We start from the raw sequence: 21,546 nt of genomic DNA, 5'->3' as shown, positions 1-21,546 counted from the left end.
TCCAGGAAATACGAAATACAGAGTTCTCATGAACTTAGTTTTCCTGGATATTTCTCACGCATTTGTTTTAAAGTGCGAACATGTTTTCGACGTTTCATCGTATTTTCGATTTCTAGTCTGGTATTCCTTGGACTTAATGTCTCACAATCCGTGACCAGCTCTCAGCATTTCGATGAGCTCTATAATTAGGTCTTTCGTCCACATCATGACTAGTTCACGTCGTCACAAACCAAGGTTATATTCAACCTTTAGCGAAGGCAAAGTTGAAACATGTTGCTGAATGGCAGTCCAAGTCAAGAACTACATAACACAAATAATAAAATATGCTCAAATAATAACGTACCTGCTATCCTGCTGAAACTGTACTTTCGCCACGTCTGCACTGGACGATGTTTCGCATTTGAAATGGAAGACTTGGGTACATGCAACAGTAAACGGATTTCTTTGATCTTATACCGCCTCATGTTGACGAGTATCTGTGACCTCATTGCTAGTTGACGGTATACATGTTGCTAGCAGCCACGTCTTGCTATTAATTTGATGTCCAGTTTGTACTAGGCTTAAGGACGAAACTATATGTCTACTGCCTAACTACTCTACCGGAGCTGCTTTTAACCAAAGTATCGCGGGGACACAACTTTAAATATTCTTTCTATCATGGGATCATATCAAATCCATTGTACCTTAGTAACAATGAGGGAACCAAGGTAGACTATAAATGAATATTCCAGAAATTCAATTAAATTTCGAATAACGTATCACGTTACGTGAATGATGTGTTTCCTGAGTGATTGCCTCTACAACAAAAATACATACATACATGTTTATTTACTAGAAATATACTTTATTCCTGCTCTCAGAGGAGAGTTACAAAATATTCATAAACAAAAGTTTGTGTCAACGTATAAATAAACTAATGTCATAGAGAGGTTGCGAAAGATTTTACTTTAGTTTGTTTATAGACATTTAGATGAAATTACTTTGATTTTACACTACTGACGGTTTTCATTCGATTTCTGTCTAATAAAAGATTCGATCATGTATGTGACCCATCAGTGAGGTCAATCAGATACAACAGATAAATAAAAACAACAATAATAATAGATAATTAGAAGAACGATCTATTTCCGCAGTTCCGGCAGCATGTGGAACGAGTGCAGCCACGTGGCTCTGTGTGGGAAGTGTCAACTACAAATGTGGATACAGCTGAAGTCACCACTTACCAGTTTGACTCTGTAATGGTGTGCAGTGGGTAAGTCATGTTAATTTAGCATTGTTACAGTTTATGTATTGATTCACGATGGTTTTCTGTCGGAAGGCAATTAAGTGAAGAAACTATTTGTAGGCAAGTTTGCCATCAGAATTACTTTTTATTGTCCGGTTTCGACAGGTAAGACATGTCGACAATGGCTAGTAAAATGTAGTTTTGAACGCGTTATTGGCTATAAGAAATTCTTTGAAGTACATACAGATGGCTTCTTTTCATTTCTCATTATGAGAAATTTTAATCCAAGTACCTACATGAATATCGCTGAAGGCTTTATGACAAGTGACATTTAACTAATGATAGCAGAAACCAAAAAGTACAACCGAAAAGTACTATCTTCAGTCCGAAGACTGACTTGATGCCACTCTCCAAGCTAGTCTGCCCTGTACAAGTCTTCCCTTCATCGCTGCACAATAACTGCAACCTACATCCATTTCAACTTACCACTGCACTCAAACTGTGCTCTACAGTTTTCAGTTTTCACACCCACGGCCCCTTCCCCCCCAACGACGATACTTCCCTTAGTTACCAAACTCACAATTTTTTGATGCCTTAGGATATGTCCTATCAATTGAACCCTTCTTTTAGTGACGTTGTTCCATAAACGTCTGTTTTGCTCACTTCTGTACAAAACCTCATCATCGATCCCATCAACCCATCTATTCTACAACAAACTTCTGCGGCAGCAGATTTCATTTAGAGATAAGAGTACGAGGTTGAGTGAAATGAAAACCTTAAATAAGTTTCTGCATGCGATTTGCTCAACAAAGGTGTGACGAAAGGGTATCGTTTTCGATATAGTCTCCATGACGTTCAACACAATTCCTCCAACGCAGGAAAAGGTACGGAATCCTCTGGAAAAAAATAATTATTGTGGGCATGTGAGCTGCCTTTCGAGTATCACATGGCGCACCTCTTCATCGAAATGAAATTCGTTTCCTCCCATCCCCTGTCAGGGTGGACCAGACACGTGATAATTACTTGGTACGAGGTCTGTCGAAAATGGCGGATGTGGGTATGAAATCGCATGTCAGTGATGCACGAGCAGTATGAGGACAATCATTGTCATCTAGCAAAATCACAACTATAGTCACAGGTTCAAGTTGAAATGATCACATTTGAGTCCGAAGATGAATCCAACAATTCGAAATGTGAAGTTCTGTGAATGGTGCTTCGCCTAGGCCTATTGTTTTCCGACATAAAGGCCATTTCAACCCAAAAGAGAGTCTGTAAAACTCTTCCTAATTGTAGAATGAATTTTCTCTCTACAGCGGAGTGTGTACCGATATGGAACTTCCTGTCAGATTAAAACTGTGTCACGGACCGAGACTCGAACTCAGGAACTTTGCCTTTCGGGGGCAAGTGCTCGACTTAGATACCCAAGCACGACTCACGCCCCTTCCTCACAGCTTTATTTCCGCCAGTACCTCGTCTCCTACCTTCCAAACTTCACAGAAGCTCTCCTGCGAATCCTGCAGAACTAGCACTCCTGGAAGAAAGAAAGTTTCATTCCAGAAACATCCCCCAGGCTGTGGATAAGCCATGTCTCCGCAATATCCTTTCTTCCAGGAAAGCTATTTCTGCAGGGTTCGCAGGAGAGCTTCTGTGAAGTCTGGAAGGTAGGAGATGAGGTACTGGCGGAATTAAAGCAGTGAGGAGGGGGCGTGAGTCATGCTTGGGTAGCTCAGTCGGTAGAGCACTTGCCCGCGACAGGCAAAGTTCCCGAGTTCGAGTCTCGGTCCGGCACACAGTTTTAATCTGCCAGGAAGTTTCTTCCTAATTGTCTTTACGCCAATAATTACTTGGTTTTTGACGGTGGGAAATGATGCCATTCCATGCTTGCTCTCTTAGAGTTGGTAGTAGTTAACCTGGGTCTCGCCTCCTGGAACGATTTTCGCAAGGAAGCAATGACATACAGCTTCACAGCGCCTCAGAAGTTCTTTATAGACGTCAACGCGTTACTGTTTCAGTTCTGGAGTGAGATGCCGTAGCATCTGCCTTGCAAACACACTGCAAAACCCAAGCACGCCACGAACAGTATTGTGTGTTCAGTTACGGCGAATTTTACGATCTGCGGCTATTTCATCCATCATCACACGGCGATTGCCCATCACAGTGTCGTCAGCTCTGATGTCCGGAAGCGGTTTACTTGCCCTAAGCGGAGACCATCCGCCACCCAAGTCACGACGTTTCTGAACTTCCCGTTCCTATCATGCTCTTGCTGCACTGATAAATATGTCTGACAGTATTATCATAAAAAAATTTCAATATGTTTCGAACGTTCACAGTCCAGAAAACTTATAACAGTATATTGTTCTTCGTTGATGTCTATCGCAAGCAAGCAGTCACTGCAAACTGCTATTGTGGCAGTGTTTCGCTTGCCTACAGTATCCTGCCTCCTGCTGAAAGTCCTTTGAAGCACATGTAAAAACACTACCAATGTACAGAACAATAGCGCAGGAAGTCGAATGTTTATGACCGTTTTAAGGTTTTCATTTCAGAACCCCCGTATCTCCAAATAAAATTGTACAGTTCTACAAGAATTGATTCGCTTCGTGACAGTTTAGTAATGGTATTAGACTGATTAACCCTTCAACTGCTCTCGACGTGTTAACGAGCGCGCCCTTGTACCTGCGCGTAGCCGTGTTCAGACTACCAGGTAGAAGGACTAAAAAAGTGTATGAAATCTTGTGGGACTTAACTGCTAAGGTCATCAGTCCCTAAGTTTACACTCTACTTAACCTAAATTATGCTAAGGATAAACAAACACACACACTCATGCCCGAGGGAGGACTCGAACCTCCGCCGGGATCTGCCGCACAGTCTACGACTGCAGCGCTCGGCTAATCCCGTGCGGCCTGGCACGCATAAACACGTTCAGAGCACACGGGGACAGGCACAAATGCACGCGCCGCTTAACTCGTCCAGAGCAGTTAAAGGGTTAATAACGTTCATCTACGACTTAATAGCTGAAAATGCCGTTACGAACTCGTACAGGCACTACTGGAAGGAGAAGAGGCCACAGCTGAGGGGTTCGCGAGAGTTCCGCGGCCGGCAGAGCCACGCCCACAACTACCGCCACCCAGACGCCTACAGGGGGCGGAGAGTGCTCCTTATCGGCTCCGGGCCTTCTGGCATGGACCTAGCGCTGGAAGTCGCATCTGTCGCTCAGCAGGTAGGCCGCACTGCAGGCGACGGTAAATTTTTCGTAACATAAAAATAGTTTCAATCAAATAACAAATGAAAAGACTGCCTCTGTAGCCAACATCGCTAACATGTGCAGGGCGCTCGACACCAAAGTAAGTCGATTCGAATCCTTGTTGTGGATGAAATTCTCACTGTAAGTATTTCTCCAGCAAGTGGAGCAGATGTGATGAAGCAAGGTTCCCGCAATTTTACGTCAGTGTCGTAGCCATGTGATACTGTTGATGGTGATCTGTCCATTGGTTGTGAACATTAAGCTCGCCGGCGCCCTGGTGTTATTCTATAATAATACACAATGTGCTGGCACCAGATTCCACCCTCTCCGTCATTGACATCATACAACACAAACTTAATATTACACTACACACTATCCATTGCACTCACCTACACTCTACAAACACGCGTACGACACAGCTCTCAACATCCACAATAAAATGGACCAATGTTCGCGGAGGAAGACCACGATTTACGATAGGTGACTGAATCCACGCGTTGGGATATCCCAACAAATAAAGCAATACATAACAATATGTATAAGAGTGAAAATACGAGGGCCTGAATTTAATGGTGGCAACACTGCTGCAGAATATCAGTCAATATGAGAACACTGTTGCACTGCAGCGAGGCCTGTATTAGACGAGCACAAAGGAAAAGTAGCTTTAATTTCGTCTGCGTCGTTCAGCGTCTATAAAGCACCGGTCACTCTGAAAACCCAGATGTCATTCGTCAGTCGAGATAAACTAGGAATGCTTCTTCTTTATGGAGAATTCACTAGGTGCGTGAAGAGTACTGTTGAGTTGTACGCACAAAATTATCCCGGTAGACGATGGACAACAAGTGATAATTCAGCGGACTTATAAAATTTTTGTTATTGGAAGACAACTGAAATACTTTCCAGAGGGTAAGGAGCAAGTCTACTACAAGCAGAGCGAACATAATTGATGATCTGGTAGCTGTTGTTCATAATTCACACGTTAGTTCGGAGATATTGGGACTGTTTCTGAAGTAAGTCAGTCAATCGGAGTTCACATTTGGTCGCAGGTAGCTGCCATCCATGTCATGCGTCACTTCGCCACCAGATTATTCAGCAGGATTCATGGATTTCAGTCGACTCTCAAGCGACATCAGGACAATAAGATAAGTTCTTTCTTCAAAGAAACCTCTTTACTGATGAAGCTTCCCTTATATATCACTGACACTTGAAGGTAAGAAATGTACATTACTAGAATGGTTAGGACGAACCTGGCCCAAGTTATTTACATTCGTAACGTGACTTATTAAAGGACAGTGACTGTCAATGAGCCTCGTCAGTGCTTTTTCAATAATTCGATCATTCTACTACAACCTAAGCAAATCGAAAAATCGTCTGTATTAATTACGAAAACACAGATGGCGCTACTGATCTAACATATAGGTGAAATTGCACTTGCGAAGCACTGACTTATGCTGTGACGTAGTGGAAATAATGGTAATGTCAATGAAATAAAATGCTAAACTACTGTCATACACATTCATATAAACAATAAATAAAGATTGTTTCACATTCATCTATACATCTAACAACTTTCCGAAGGCACCCAGTTGCTATAGCATCTCCGTGCTAGAACATAATCTTGCAGTAAGAAAGATTTCTTCTGCTGATTATGCTGACATACAACAACACATTGGAAACTAGATGCCACTTTGAACCAACACATCGTTATTTCACAACAAAATTATAACACATTGCACAATATATCTTTCTTTTATAGCAAAATTGTAATGAATCGTCCTGTTAAACCAAAATAGCAACAAATAAACCAATACATAGCAAGGTTATAGTAAAATAGTAACAAATTGCCCCATATATTGACATATTATAACAAAACTGCACGAGATTGCTACATACATCATCATGTTACAGTAAAATTGTTGCGATTTGTCCCTGTTACATCAAAACAATATCGAATTCCCCTGATACATCAAATTTGTAACATATCGTACTACATAACCATGTTGCACATAAGCTTCAAGTACCATTGTCTATCGCTCATGCTAACTACCATTACCACAAATATATAGTGATAGTATGTGATAACCTGACAGTTGGGTCAGCTTCTGGATATCAAATATTTTGTACCATGAACACACTGGCTAAGGCAAGCCTAAGATCAAAATGTCAGTATCTTTATTTATTTTCATAAATATTACAGACAAGTTACATATGGAATTAACATTGTAGCAATTGATTTAATGGTTCACAGTTATGTTTTTAAGGCATCAAATTAGTCATTAATTGCACTCTTCCAGTAGCTAGCAGTTACAGAATAGTTATTCGGACTGCCTGTTTGTTTGAATCAACTATCACTGCTTGCAAGCTTGGGATAGCACTTAAGAAAATTGCAGCGAAATGCAGGAAGGTCTGTAGCGTATAGGCACTTGGTGCAGGGAGTGGCAACTTACCCTTAGCAAAGAGAAATGTAATGTATTGCGAATACAGAGAAAGAAGAATCCTTTAATGTATGATTATATGATAGCGGAACCAACACTGGTAGCAGTTACTTGAGTATTGCTCATCAGTGTGGGATCCGTACCAGGTCGGGTTGACAGAGAAGATAGAGAAGATCCAAAGATGAGCGGCGCGTTTCGTCACAATGTTATTTAGTTAAGTGTGATAGCGTTACGGATATGTTTAGCAAACTCAAGTGGCAGACTCTGCAAGAGTGGCGCTCTGCATCGCGGTGTAGCTTGTTGCCCAGGTTTCGAGAGGGTGCGTTTCTGGATGAGGCATCGAATAAACAGCTTCCCCCTACTTATACATCCCCAGGAGATCAAGAATTTAAAATTAGAGAAATTCGCGAGCTCACGGAGGCTTCCCAGCAGTCGTTCTTCCCGTGAACCATACTCGACTGGAACAGGAAAGGGAAGTTATGACAGTGGCACGTAAAGTGCCCTCCACGACACACCCTACGGTGGCTTGCGGATTATAAATGTAGATGTAGATGTAGAAACCAATATCTGTTTTTCACAGTTACAGGCTTAACCAGCTTCTTTTTTGCACAGAGCCTCATTTAGGCATAAAACGAAGAGTCAGCTGCCTTTTTGACGTGTTATTATTAGCCATAAGTGTATTGTACTATTATAGAACAATTCAAATAGGGAAATAGCATTGTAGAACTTAATTTGAGAGTCTACAATCATGTTTTAGGCAGCAACTGTAAGTTAGACATTAACTACAATTTTTCCATAGCTTACACTTATAAAACAGAAATTCAGAATGCCTATTTGTTTGTGTTACCTATCACTTTTTGCCTTTTCAGCGTAGAATTGTAGCCAACATTCGTTTTGTACAATTATAGGCTTTGTAATATGTTTTTTTATATGTCAAAATTGTTCAAATGGCTCTGAGCACTATGGGAGTTAACTGCTGAGGTCATCAGTCCCCTAGAACTACTTAAGCCTAACTAACCTATGGACATCACACACATCCATGCCCGAGGCAGGATTCGAACCTGCGGCCGTAGCGGTCTCGCGGTTCCAGACTGTAGCGCCTAGAACCGCTCGGCCACCCCAGCCGGCTTTGATCCATCCTCTCGTTTAGGCCTAAGATGACGTGTCAGTTGCCTGCTAATGTGTTATGCACTGGCGGAGAAAGTAATAATTGCAGAGTGAGAAGAAATTTACTGATGAGTCAATATGATTTTTGACATAAACATTTCTACTGAAGAACAAAACAGAGACAGGGAAATAAAGTTACGGACAGGGCAGTACAGTATTTCACATAATAAATATGACAGAGTTGGAACATTATGCTATGTCTACGTATATATTTATGAATAAATAGGGCAGAGTCTTCCGATGCCTTTGAACGTGGCCAAGATGGTGACTACATACTGAATCTTTTATGTTATTAGCTGGTAAAATAGTGCACTGTGATTGACTTTTTATATCAATGCCTAATAAAATGCTGCACTATAATTTCCTGTTTTGCAGGGGTGTAGCTCAAGACGTCATTGTGATGATGATGGTATCATAGATAACTGATTATTTGCTTTGTAGTAAGTGGGTGTATCTCATGACGTCATTTTGACGATTATGATGTCATAGATGACAGGCCATTGTTTTGGAGTTTCACTTGGTGATAAGTGGGCTGGATAGTAAGTAACCACATCAATTACTAACTAACTAACTGTCGGTAGTTAAAAGGCCTAATGAGCTGCGTTCATGAAATGGATACTCGCTTAAACAATTTATTTAAATGAATCTCCCGCCATCAGAACCTCCATCTGAACATATCCAATTAGGTTCAGGATGTGGTAGGCACCGCTAAAACTTAGGACGTTTCTAGCTCCTAATTAAAACTGAAAGAAATTGGACTTAAATAGACATGTAATCTGTGGTTTAAATACATGTACTACATGACTTAAAAAGTTTATGTTGTGTATAAAATATTATAAATCGTTCTTGTAACTCTATAGAAAATAGCTAAATAATTTATGTCCACAACTCTGCAGAAAAAGTAACGTAACCTACGTTGAACTTTTGAAATAAATTTTCTGTTCACAAAAATCTTACCTGAATCATGCATTGTGTATTCGTTCAAGTATTAATTTTAATGACAATACAGAAAACATCACTAAAACATTCTTAACAGATTTTATTTGGTGATTCTACAGGTCATTCTTAGTCATCATCTTGATAAGTCCATTGGTCATTTGTTTCCATCGAACGTGATTGAAAAGCCAGATGTGACATCGATCACAGAGACGGGTGCTAACTTCAGAGATGGTACATTCTGTGAGGTGGACGACATTTGTTACTGCACAGGTAACCTTCTCAATTAATTTACTGGCTCTGTGGATTTTATTCACGGTTTATCGACATAGCTATGAATATGCCATTGATATTCAAAAGTAACATATTTTACGTCAGTATATAATGGCTTCAGCCCACATCTGTGTAAGTGACTTGCACTTTCATTTACACGTAGCAAGGTGTTCAATTTAAGATCGTCTACCAAGGATAGAAGTACTGCATTTTTTTAGTGATAAGCAGTGTTGCCAATCTGTCCACATAATTACGGCTGTGACAACGTCTGCCTGGGATGGAAGAAATTAAAATAATTCGGAAATATGAGGTTTTTATTTGTTTTTGTAGTCAGTTATTGCTCATAACGAACCAGATTTTAAAATTTAAACGCAATTAAAGTTAATTTGTATCACTGGAATTCTCGATTTAATATGGGATTGTGACATAAAAAATATGAGACACACATAAAATAAGTTACTGTTATGATGTAATGAGCGAAGTGAAGTTGCACCATGAGCAACATAGGAAATCCAGATTAAATGTGTCTTCTATTTGAAAACGTTATTACTCCACTCGAAGTTGCGACGCCATCTCTAGACTTATTTATTTTCTATTACTCCGTCTGCATTTAGCTACGAAGTTTGGGTTGGGAGTTGGGTTGTTTGAGGGAGAAAACCAGACAGCGAGGTTATCGGTCTCACCGGATTAGGGAAGGACAGGGAAGGAAGTTGGCCGTGCCCTTTCAAAGGAACCATCCCAGCATTTGCCTGGAGCGATTTAGAGAAATCACGCAAAACCTAAATCAGGATGGTCGGACGCGGGATTCAACCGTCGTCGTCCCGAATGCGAGTCCAGTGTGGTAGCCACTGTACGAAAGTTGAGACTCGGCTCATAACCAAATCTAAATGTAAATATTGTTGTTTACTTTTTTGGCTGCTTTTACAAGAAATAATGCAAACAACATTTCGTTAGTTTTTCTCTGTTTTTTCAACAGCTAACGTAAACAACAACAAAAACTTTATGTAAATACGAAGAACCCTCTGAAGAGCAACCATCGGTTCGAACTCAGTAACGATGCTATTTATGTAAATAAGTAGCACTGCTAACAGTGGCTGGTTGCAGCTGTATTTTGTAGGCAACCACGGTCTAAAAAATGTCAGGTTTCGACAAAACAGTGGGAAGAAAATTTTGGCTTCAAGTGCCATTAATATTGAGACACTCGTTTTATTTGTCACAATCTAAGTACAGAAATACGGCCTCGGGTTTTTTACAAGCTGAATTGTAGTCAACAAAAATCACTTTTCATATCCTTCAAATTTTGTAAATACGAAGGGAAGTCTGCCATCTACTGATGCATGTCTCAAAGACTTTCCTTACGGTTTAACACCTGAATGAAATCAAGGGACATGCAACAGAGAACCGAGAACACAACAGAACTGAAAACACCATATTAGGAAAAATTGCCACTGACAATGCAATGCTTTCCATTCCACTCTACATTTTCTCCAAGTAACTCTACACTTATAGGCCCTGCACTACGAAGTTAAACATGCTGAGCAAGAAATTTTTTAACTGTTTGCTGTCGAATCTTGAGAGAGAGGTAGAACTGTGAGAATATCAAACTCTTATGCAGAAAAGCTATGGTTTAAACGTTTCTCGTTGTCAAAAACCGGGCAATTATGTGGTTGCTATCGAATATCAAAAGTGAAGTACTCACGACAACTCTCACACAAGAAAGGTGCGAGTCTAAAATTAGACACGTTGTCGGAATAAACCCGAAATCAGCACTGTTGCACTTACATTCGTCTTTCTCTAACAACGCTATACCAACTGTGCCATCCAAATGCGACTAACGAATGAACACTGTCGGTCTACAAAGATCTCTCGTACGTCTCAGTTCGGAAACAATTCTTACGCTCTGGTAATGATATCTCCAACATACCCATTCCTCCGTGGTTGCACGTCCAAAAGATCCGCACGAACATGTCAGAAGACGTTACTCGTAAGTTGAGTCTCTGAATCGCGTAGTCGAAACCCCACCTGACAGAGTGATGGCCATATTACTTCCTCTGTGTGTAACACAGCTTTGTACTTTATCATGTCTTATAGCGAACGTAGCTCAATGTTTACTTTACTGCAGACCTAATATTGCTATATGATATAAATGTATACATACCTTTGTTGATTTTGCCGTCGAACCTTTTACCACATTCTTTCATCTTTTTCGTTTTGTACGTCTTAAATAGTAGAACATAATTTTTTGTGTATCAAACAAAGCTAGTGTACCTGATACGGGACATATATGACAGAGACGAAATACACTCATAATCAAAAAGAGTGATTGCAGTTCCAAAGAAGGCACATTTTGACAGGCGTGAATGCTACCGAAACATCAATTTAATAATGCATGGTTGAAAAAAGCTGACACGAAATATTTGCAGGGAGGAAACCAAGAAACACCAGTCTGAGTTCCGAAGAGCTGCAGGAATAAGTTAGGCGATACTGACACTAGGACTTCCTGTAGAATATTTATTAAATTGTGGCAAACGTAAACTTATAGTATTTGCACGTTTAGACAAATCTATTTACAGCTTTGTCAGGAATACAATGTCTGAAACTCTTATCTTAGCAGGGCTAAAATACAAGGAGCGTAAGATTATTCACAACTTTTACAGAAATCACACTGCAGTTATAAAACTCTCAGAACATGAAAGGGAATCCTAGCCCTGATGTTATTCAGTCTGCACATTGAGAAAGCTATAACGGAAACCAAAATAAATTTGGAAGGGAAATTAAGTTCATGAAACAGAAATTAAAACTTCTAAGATTTCCTGTGAAATAATTCCCCCAGGACTGCAAAGGACATACAACGAATAGTGTCATTAAACCGGTTTTCAAGGCGAACATCAACAAAATTAAAACACGAGTAATGGATTGTAGTCGAATTAGATCAGTCGATTAAAATGTTACAAGTAAAATTGGTGGATGACTCTTGCTTCTTGAGCAGCAAAATGTCTGACTACGGCGAAGGTAGAGAGGAAATAACATGCATACACCAACAGCAAGAAAACCATTCCTGAAGAACATACATTTTGCTGACACTATATGTAAATTTAAGTGTTAAAAACTATTTCATGAAAGTGTTTGTCAGGAGTGTAGCCTACTGCGGAAGAAACGTGGGTGATAAATTGCTCAATTAAGACAATAGAATCTTTTGATAGTTAGTTCTACAAAAGAAAGCTGCTGATTAGGTGGATGGATGGAGCAATTAAAGAGATGAAGAAAATAAATTTATGGCAGTTGATAGAAACAGGACGATACAGAGTGCACCCTCAGGCATCAATAAATGGTCAAATTTGTGGAGGGAGGATGTAGGAGGGACGGAGGACTAGCATGATATCATTCGAACCATGGATGAAGGGTATCAGACGGAAAGCGTTTGACTCGGCGCACCACTGCAGACTCCTAACTAAGGTACGAGCATATGGGGTTTGTTCCCAAGTATGTGAGTGGCTCGAACACTTCTTCAGTAATAGAACCCAGTATGTTCTCCTCGATGGTGAGTGTTCATCGCAGGTGAGGGTATCATCTGGAGTGCCCCAGGGAAGTGTGGTAGGTCCACTGTTGTTTTCTATCTACATAAATGATCTTTTGGATAGGGTGGATAGCGATGTTCGGCTGTTTGCTGATGATGCTGTGGTGTACGGGAAGGTGTTGTCGTTGAGTGACTGTAGGAGGATACAAGATGACTTGGATACGATTTGTGATTGGTGTAAAGAATGGCAGCTAACTCTAAATATACACTCCTGGAAATTGAAATAAGAACACCGTGAATTCATTGTCCCAGGAAGGGGAAACTTTATTGACACATTCCTGGGGTCAGATACATCACTGACAGAACCTCAGGCACATAGACACAGGCAACATAGCATGCACAATGTCGGCACTAGTACAGTGTATATCCACCTTTCGCAGCAATGCAGGCTGCTATTCTCCCATGCAGACGATCGTAGAGATGCTGGATGTAGTCCTGTGGAACGGCTTGCCATGCCATTTCCACCTGGCGCCTCACTTGGACCAGCGTTCGTGCTGGACGTGCAGACCGCGTGAGACGACGCTTCATCCAGTCCCAAACATGCTCAATGGGGGACAGATCGGGAGATCTTGCTGGACAGGTTAGTTGACTTACAACTTCTAGAGCACGTTGGGTGGCACGGGATACATGCGGACGTGCATTGTCCTGTTGGAACAGCAAGTTCCCTTACCTGTCTAGGAATGGTAGAACGATGGGTTCGATGACGGTTTGGATGTACCGTGCACTATTCAGTGTCCCCTCGACGATCACCAGAGGTGTACGGCCAGTGTAGGAGATCGCTCCCCACACCATGATGACGGGTGTTGCCCCTGTGTGCCTCGGTCGTATGCAGTCCTGATTGTGGCGCACACCTGCTCGGCGCCAAACACGCATACGACCATCATTGGCACCAAGGCAGAAGCGACTCTCATCGCTGAAGACGACACGTCTCCATTCGTCCCTCCATTCACGCCTGTCGCGACACCACTGGAGGCGGGCTGCACGATGTTGGGGCGTGAGCGGAAGAAGGCCTAACGGTGTGCGGGACCGTCGCCCAGCTTCATGGAGACGGTTGCGAATGGTCCTCGCCGATACCCCAAGAGCAACAGTGTCCCTAATTTACTGGGAAGTGGCGGTGCGGTCCCCTACGGCACTGCGTAGGATCCTACGGTCTTGGTGTGCATCCGTGCGTCGCTGCGGTCCGGTCCCAGGTCGACGGGCACGTGCACCTTCCGCCGACCACTGGCGACAACATCGATGTACTGTGGAGACCTCACGCCCCACGTGTTGAGCAATTGGCGGTACGTCCACCCGGCCTCCCGCATGCCCACTATACGCCCTCGCTCAAAGTCCGTCAACTGCACATACGGTTCACGTCCACACTGTCGCGGCATGCTACCAGTGTTAAAGACTGCGATGGAGCTCCGTATGCCACGGCAAACTGGCTGACACTGACGGCGGCGGTGCACAAATGCTGCGCAGCTAGCGCCATTCGACGGCCAACACCGCGGTTCCTGGTGTGTCCGCTGTGCCGTGCGTGTGATCATTGCTTGTACAGCCCTCTCGCAGTGTCCGGAGCAAGTATGGTGGGTCTGACACACCGGTGTCAATGTGTTCTTTTTTCCATTTCCAGGAGTGTAGATAAATGTACATTAATGCAGATGAATAGGAAGAAGAATCCCATAGTGTTTGAATACACCATTAGTGGTGTAGCGCTTGACACAGTCACGTCGATTTAATATTTGGGCGTAACATTGCACAGTGATATGAAGTGGGGCAAGCACGTAATGGCAGTTGTGGGGAAGGCGGGTAGTCGTCTTCGGTTCATTGGTAGAATTTTGGGAAGATGTGGTTCATCTGTAAAGGAGACCGCATATAAAACACTAATACGACCTATTCTTGAGTACTGCTCGAGCGTTTGGGATCCCTATCAGGTCGGATTAAGGGAGGACATTTAAGCAATTCACAGGCGGGTTGCTAGATTTGTTACTGGTAGGTTTGATCATCACGCGAGTGTTACGGAAATGCTTCAGGAACTCGGGTGGGAGTCTCTGGAGGAAAGGAGGCGTTCTTTTCGTGAATCGTTACTGAGGAAATTTAGAGAATCAGCATTTGAGAATGACTGCAGTACAACTGGATTGCCACCAACTTATATTTCCCTCGTTCTGTTAGGGAGTGAAACAGGGAGAGAAGATGCTAGTTGTGGTGCGAGTACCGTCCGCTACGCACTCTATGGTGGATTGCGGAGTATGTATGTAGATGTAGATGTAGACATGCTGAGTAGTTGCCTCACGCCAGTCTTCCGACTAAAGAACACAAAAAACAGGAGACTGAAATGCGAGCTACAGCCTGCTGCGTTGATAACACTTACTTTCTTGTCATTGTTTTCCCTTATGTACAGTTTTTTGCATTGTTTTGGACGCTCTGCCAGCTCACTCTTCGCCCCTGTGGTTTCTGTTCTCCCGGCGCAGGCTACAGCTACTCGTTCCCGTTCCTGGCGCCGGACTGCGGCGTCCAGGTGGAGGCGGACGAGGTGCACCCGCTGCTGATGCACGTGGTCAGTGTGGAGCGGCCCACGCTGGCCTTCATCGGCCTCCCCTTCATCGTCTGCCCGTTCGCTCTCTTCGACCTGCAGGTGAGCGGTGGCGTGTTGTCTGCCTTTCCCTCAAGTAGTGACCAGTGTACGCCAAGAACAGATTTCATTTGCAGCCGAATGCATCCCTTTAAAATGATTCAGCACAGCAATCAGTCGTCTTCTCCTTTCAGACTTTACTAGGCAAATTACATTTCGGCTAGTGTCTAGCCATTACCAGTGTACTATTTCATAGTCTCAATGCATGTCCTGGGATTGTCAGTCCCCTGTTGTTCGGGCTTCTGTCACAGTTTGTTGAAGACGTCTCGAACAAAGTGTGACAGAAGCCCGCACAACATAGAACTGATGTACTAGGACGCACATTGATACTGTGAAATAGTGCGTTGATAATGGCTAGGTGCAAGCCAAAATCTAGATTTGCTTAATAAAATCTGAAAGGAAAGAACGATTTATTTCTGTGCTCTATCGTTTGAAAGTCACTTCACGGTAATTGAGCACACCCACATTCCTAATGGAAAGTAGTTCGATAAACGTGACTCTGTCGATGGTTTTCTTTAATACTCTCATCTTCCGTATTCCAACAGCAACTTTGATTTCTCTGCCGAAAAAGAAGTCGTTTCACCATCAGTGATACTTTCAGTGACATTATCGTTAACTTCCATTTTCATTTTTGCCTTTATTCGTACTACTACATACTATATTAACCCTTGCTGTTGTTGTGGTCTTCAGTCCGCAGACTGGTTTGATGCAGCTCCCCATGATCCCTATCATGTGCAAGCCTCTTCATCTCCCAGTACCTACTGCAGCCTACATCCTTCTGAATCTGTTTAGTATATTCATCTTTTGGTCTCCCTTTTCGATTTTTCCCCTGCGCGCTGCCCTCGAATACTAATTTGGTGATCCCTTGATGCCTCAGAATATGTGTTACCAACCGATCTCTTCTTCTAGTAAAATTGGGCCACAAATTTCTCTTCTGCTCAATTCTATTTTCAATACCTCCTCATTAGTTATGTGATCTACCCATCTAATCTTCAGCATTCTTCTGTAGCACAGCATTTACAAAGCTTCTATTCTCTTTTTGTCTAAACTATTTATTGTCCACGTTTCACTTCCATACATGGCTACACTCCATACAAATACTTTCAGAAAAGACTTCCTGACACTTAAATCTATGCTCGATGTTAACAAATTTCTCTTCTTCAGAAATGCTTTCCTTGCCATTTCCAGTCTTCATTTTATATCCTCTCTACTTCGACCATCATCAGCTCTGTTGCTCCCTAAATAACGAAACTCATTTACTACTTTAAGCGTCTCATTTCCTAATCTATTTCCCGCAGCATCGCCCGATTTAATTCGATTACATTCCATTATCCTCGTTTAGCTTTTGTTGATGTTCATCTTATATACTCCTTTCAAGACACTCTCCATTCTGTTCAACTGCTCTTACAAGTCCTTTGCTGTCTCTAACAGAATTACAATGTCATCGGTGAACCTCAAAGTTTAAATTTCTTCTCCATGGATTTTAATTCCTACTCCGAATTTTTCTTTTATTTCCTTCACTGCTTGCTCAACATACAGATTGAATAACATCGGGGATAGGCTACAACCGTGCCCCACTCCCTTCCCAAGCAGTGCTTCCCTTTGATGCCCCTCGACTTTTACATCTGCCATCTGGTTTCTGTACAAATAGTAAATAGCCTTTCGCACCTTGTATTTTACCCCTGCCATCTTCAGAATTTGAAAGATAGTATTCCAGTCACCATTGTCAAAAGCTGAAATTTATATTCGATGTTACCAAATTTCGGTTTTTGAGAAATGTGTATTATGCTATAGTAACTCTGTAATTTATCTCCTCTTAATTTTGACCGCACTCAATTGTTTCTCAAAATCTACAAATGTAGAGCGGAAATAAATAACAGGTTAGATGCCGAAAAAATATTTTTAAGTAAGAACCAAAAAACCAAGCTAAGTTCTGTTGAAAACAACCTGAAAAGCAACGACCATTTGTAGCAGTGCATATAAGGCCCGAAGGATAACATGAGCAGTTTGCGACGGTCGACCAGTGAGACTAATGATGGATAAGTGCCACAAAGTTTTGTAGTAGTTTGCAGCGTGTGACAGAGATTTTGCCCAGATTGAAAAACGTAAGAGGCTGGGAGAATGTTGGAATGTCACGTTCCTAAGGAACTTGTGAATCTTACGGAGAATACGACACCAACCAACCCATTTGTCATTACTATGCTCCCGCCTGTCGACAACTTTATTTTACATAATCACTCGATACACATATTGACACAACGAAAATAAATACTTACAAATGCAGTTTGATTCAAGTTGCAAAAAAAAATGCACCTGGTGAAGTCGAGACGAGAATCATGTTTAACGAATTTGAAAACTGGAGCACTTACAAGAATTTCAAGAAAGGAATTAGTACTGACATAATAAAGAACTTAATTTTACCGTCGCTACAATGCAGAAACAACTTGTCAGCTGGAAAGAAAAAGGATATCTGCGACAGATGCTGACGTATTTGAAAGTCGCTAATAGAACATTTTTCGAACAGTTAATGAATTAAACTTGCTCTGTGCCCTATGAAATTAAAAGAAGAATAAAAAACTACTGAATTGCGAGGCACTGTATCAGTAAGATCTGCATAATGTTTATTACTAAAAGAAACTGACAATTGCTTGAGATTTCTTTCATTGGCACTGACCTCGTTTTTGCAGATACCCGTATGGCACGAAGCACATTCTGTGTTTTTGATAATACAATATTTATTTTCATTGATAACAGGAAAGAAACATAAAAAAATTGCAGTATTTGTGTTGCTCTTACTGTAGACAAATAAAAACGTATTGTTAAGGTTTCTTCATTAAAATATTTTTGTCAAAACAAAAAAAGCTTGATAATTCGAAACAGTTGTTTAGCACTTAGTCCGTTCTTGATTTCCATTCTACAAATATGCTTTACTGATAGTAATATCCATCTTGCAGTGTGGGTAATATCTATAAGGAGAGATAGGTGAGAATAGCCGGCCGCGGTGGCCGAGAAGTTCTAGGCGCTTAGGTGCAAAATCTCCCGACTGCTACTGTAGCAGGTTCGAATCTTGCGTTGGATGTGTGTGAGGTCCTTAGGTTAGTTAGGTTTAAGTAGTTCTAAGTTCTAGGTGACTGATGACCTCAGATGTTAAGTCCTATAGTGCTCAAAGCCATTTGAATCATTTTTGGGTGAGAATAATTTATTGAGTTAGCTGTCCAATCTGTTGCCACTTCCCCGTCAGCAGATAAAAGACATCTGATCTGCAGATCTGTGCTCTGACAATGGCAGCTTCTGAGGTCGAACCTACAACAGGTGTTTCCTCCAGAAATAGTTATATAATAAAGGACAGGTGGAAGGCCACAAACTAGCTATATACGAACAGTAAATCAATGTAATAATTACATACTCAACGTTTAAAACAATTCTGAATGCGAGGTAGCTTTGCTACAGCATGGGAAGACACCACTCCAAATTTCTGGGTTACTAGCTTGTTGCACAGCCACGCACAGGAATGTTGTCCAGACCACTTAGAGTCCTAACCAGTGGAACTTGAGAAACCGTTATGGGAAAAGGGTACGAGAGATTGTTGTTGACATTGGAATAGCAACGACGCTAATCGTGGCAACAGTCACCCCATTAGCATCGATGACTTGTTTGCGGACAGTTTGCAAAGCAAGCTGTGTACACGTTTTATTAGACAGTTGTGGAAGATGACGTGCATACTCTAGCGCTGCAAGCGGATTCCTATCGCTAGATTTTACAAAAAAGTGATTCTAAAGAAATGGAAGCCCGTTCTAGCTAACTAAAGATCACCTACTTCTTCATTAACGAGTTAAAAACACTTTCGAATAAAAACAGCGGAGAATGGGAATTGCTAAGGAGTACATAAGGAGTACAAGGAGTACATAAGGAGTACATAACTATGCAGAGCTTCTGAAACGTGTCATAACAGGTGATGTAGTATGGGTTTACGCGTATGACAGCCAAACTAAGACTAAATGCTCTCAGTGCAAGATCGAAAACAGCTTGACGGATGCTGTAAGATGAAGGTTACGCGCACTGTGTTCTTCGTTTCTGACACAAGACTGTAACAGTCTGTCGTGTGTATGTAATCCGTTACGCTAGGTCTAGCGCTGAAGATGAGCATCTCTTCCGGAGAGAGGTGTGTGCGCACCTAGTGGGATGGGATCCTCCAGCGCCTCAGCGAGCGGAAAGTCCAGAATGCTTCCCAAATGATAACAGTTTAATCATTGCTTCCATCCAGGAAGTCGGGGTCGACGACATCGCTCAGGAGCCACCGCTTAGCGCGCGTCGACTGTATTCACAAAGGCAGCAGACTGAAGCCGCCGCGAAACAGCAGCCGGTGCCGTGTATAGCCTTCAAATGTGATGTATGCGTATGGAATTTCTGGCTGGGAGTCCCGTTCCGGGGAGTTCATCCACCTGGTGTAAGTAGTCTTATTTGTCACCACTTCCGCGACATGCGCATAGATGGTGATGATGATGGCCTCGCATGCCAGAGGAGGATCGTTCAAACACGTTTCCGGCCATCCAGTTAGGTTTCCGTGATTTTCCTAAATGACTCGACGGAAATGCTGGGACGGTTCCTTTGAAAGGGGAAGGTCGATTTACTTCACCATCCTTGACACAATGTGTGCTTGTGCTCCATCTCTAATGGCATCGATGTTGGTGGCTCTCGATCTTCCAGCATAACCGAGTCCATCAACATCAGGTAGCAAATATGAGGTAGCCAAGGAGGTGGAAACGTGGGTTCTACAATGCCAAGACTGCTTGGTAGATACAACAAGAAAACACAATTAATTAGCAAGAGTACAAAATAAGAAATTATTTACTACTTAACTTTGTTGTAGTCCGTCATCTGTTGGTTGACAATTACAGAGGATGCGACTAGACTAAGCGTCTGTAGAATGACATAATTTACAAGTCACAAAATCTTACAGTGACGAATTAATCTCTCGTAATCTTGAATGTCGAATCTGGTGAATCTGAAGACTAACTGGGAACTAGGCTACAATGACTTGATTGCAGCAATGACTGAGCTGCAGACGATGACTGACTAACATCAGCGTTGGCCGATCACTGAGGGCGGCTACGAACTCTAGACTGGCACAACTGCAGTATACCCCTGCTACACATGAAGTGACGTAGCGGCGCTTCGCGGCGAGCATAAGCACTGCAACTGGCTGTGTACTGTTTGGCTAACACAGCCGTTCTTCTGTTCCGTTTATCGAGAGAATCGTATCCGTCGGATCGATCTCTCAGGCAGCGGTGTGGTCGTATGACTGACGACATCATAGATGTCGAACAGACGTTAAGCCCAGTCTTACTTCCTTTTGGCGCAAGACTGGAGTGAGCTCGGCAGCGAGTAGCTGATGCCTGGACACACGTTTACAGCTAGTAACCCCAGGCCGCTGGTAGGGGTGTGCAGACGCCACACGGTGAACCCAGGATCCTCAGAGACTGACTAGTGTATCAGAAAATGGCACCCAATGGACGACCTAGCCTTGGAAGTACCATCCTGGAACAATCAGGGCTAGCTGGTGGCTCTTACACCAGAGGCTTCACCTGCTTGAGGAGGCTGCTCCAAGTGTCTCTAACTGCTTGGTCAAACACGCTGAGACACAGTCGTAGCCAGAAGTGCTGCTAATGACTGAGTGCGAAGCATTTACACTTTCTCCAACTGGTTGTGTGTGGCAGGTGCCCACTTCTCGTCACATAACCAGCTAGGAAATCGCAGATTAGTCCCGTAATTTGTAGCAATTTAGGCCACTGCTGATGGTACAAAGCTTTGTTGCCGAAGGCTATGCGAGCATTAGAGTGAGGTGACAAAAAGTCATGGGATAGCAATATGCACATGCACAGATGATGATAGCATCACGTACAGAAGGTATAAAAGGACAGTGCATTTTTAGAGCTGCATATTCCGGTGTACCACGTGAAAAGCTTGCCGACGTGTGTCTGATGTTCCTAGCTAGGCATACGTGACAAGGCTGGAAAAGACTTTATTTTGTTTTTGAGTTAGCTGCTCTAAATTCTTTTCATTGCTTTCTAGCAATGTACG

General features: G+C 42.4%; 1 protein-coding gene across 1 annotated transcript in view; it reads left to right on the top strand.

Moving 5' to 3' along the window:
- LOC126266827 (senecionine N-oxygenase-like) overlaps positions 1 to 21,546 on the top strand; it is a 48,444-nt gene that overhangs the window by 24,237 nt on the left and 2,661 nt on the right. Inside the window, exons 3-6 of the mRNA XM_049971381.1 lie at positions 1,134 to 1,252; positions 4,265 to 4,442; positions 9,127 to 9,277; positions 15,305 to 15,468. Of these exons, the coding sequence (XP_049827338.1) occupies positions 1,134 to 1,252; positions 4,265 to 4,442; positions 9,127 to 9,277; positions 15,305 to 15,468 (612 nt within the window). The remainder of the gene's footprint in view (positions 1 to 1,133; positions 1,253 to 4,264; positions 4,443 to 9,126; positions 9,278 to 15,304; positions 15,469 to 21,546) is intronic.

Source organism: Schistocerca gregaria, chromosome 4 (genome assembly GCF_023897955.1).
Source record: "Schistocerca gregaria isolate iqSchGreg1 chromosome 4, iqSchGreg1.2, whole genome shotgun sequence".
In the NCBI taxonomy this organism is placed as follows: Eukaryota; Metazoa; Arthropoda; class Insecta; order Orthoptera; family Acrididae; genus Schistocerca; species Schistocerca gregaria.
This window is presented reverse-complemented; position numbering and strand designations above follow the sequence as displayed.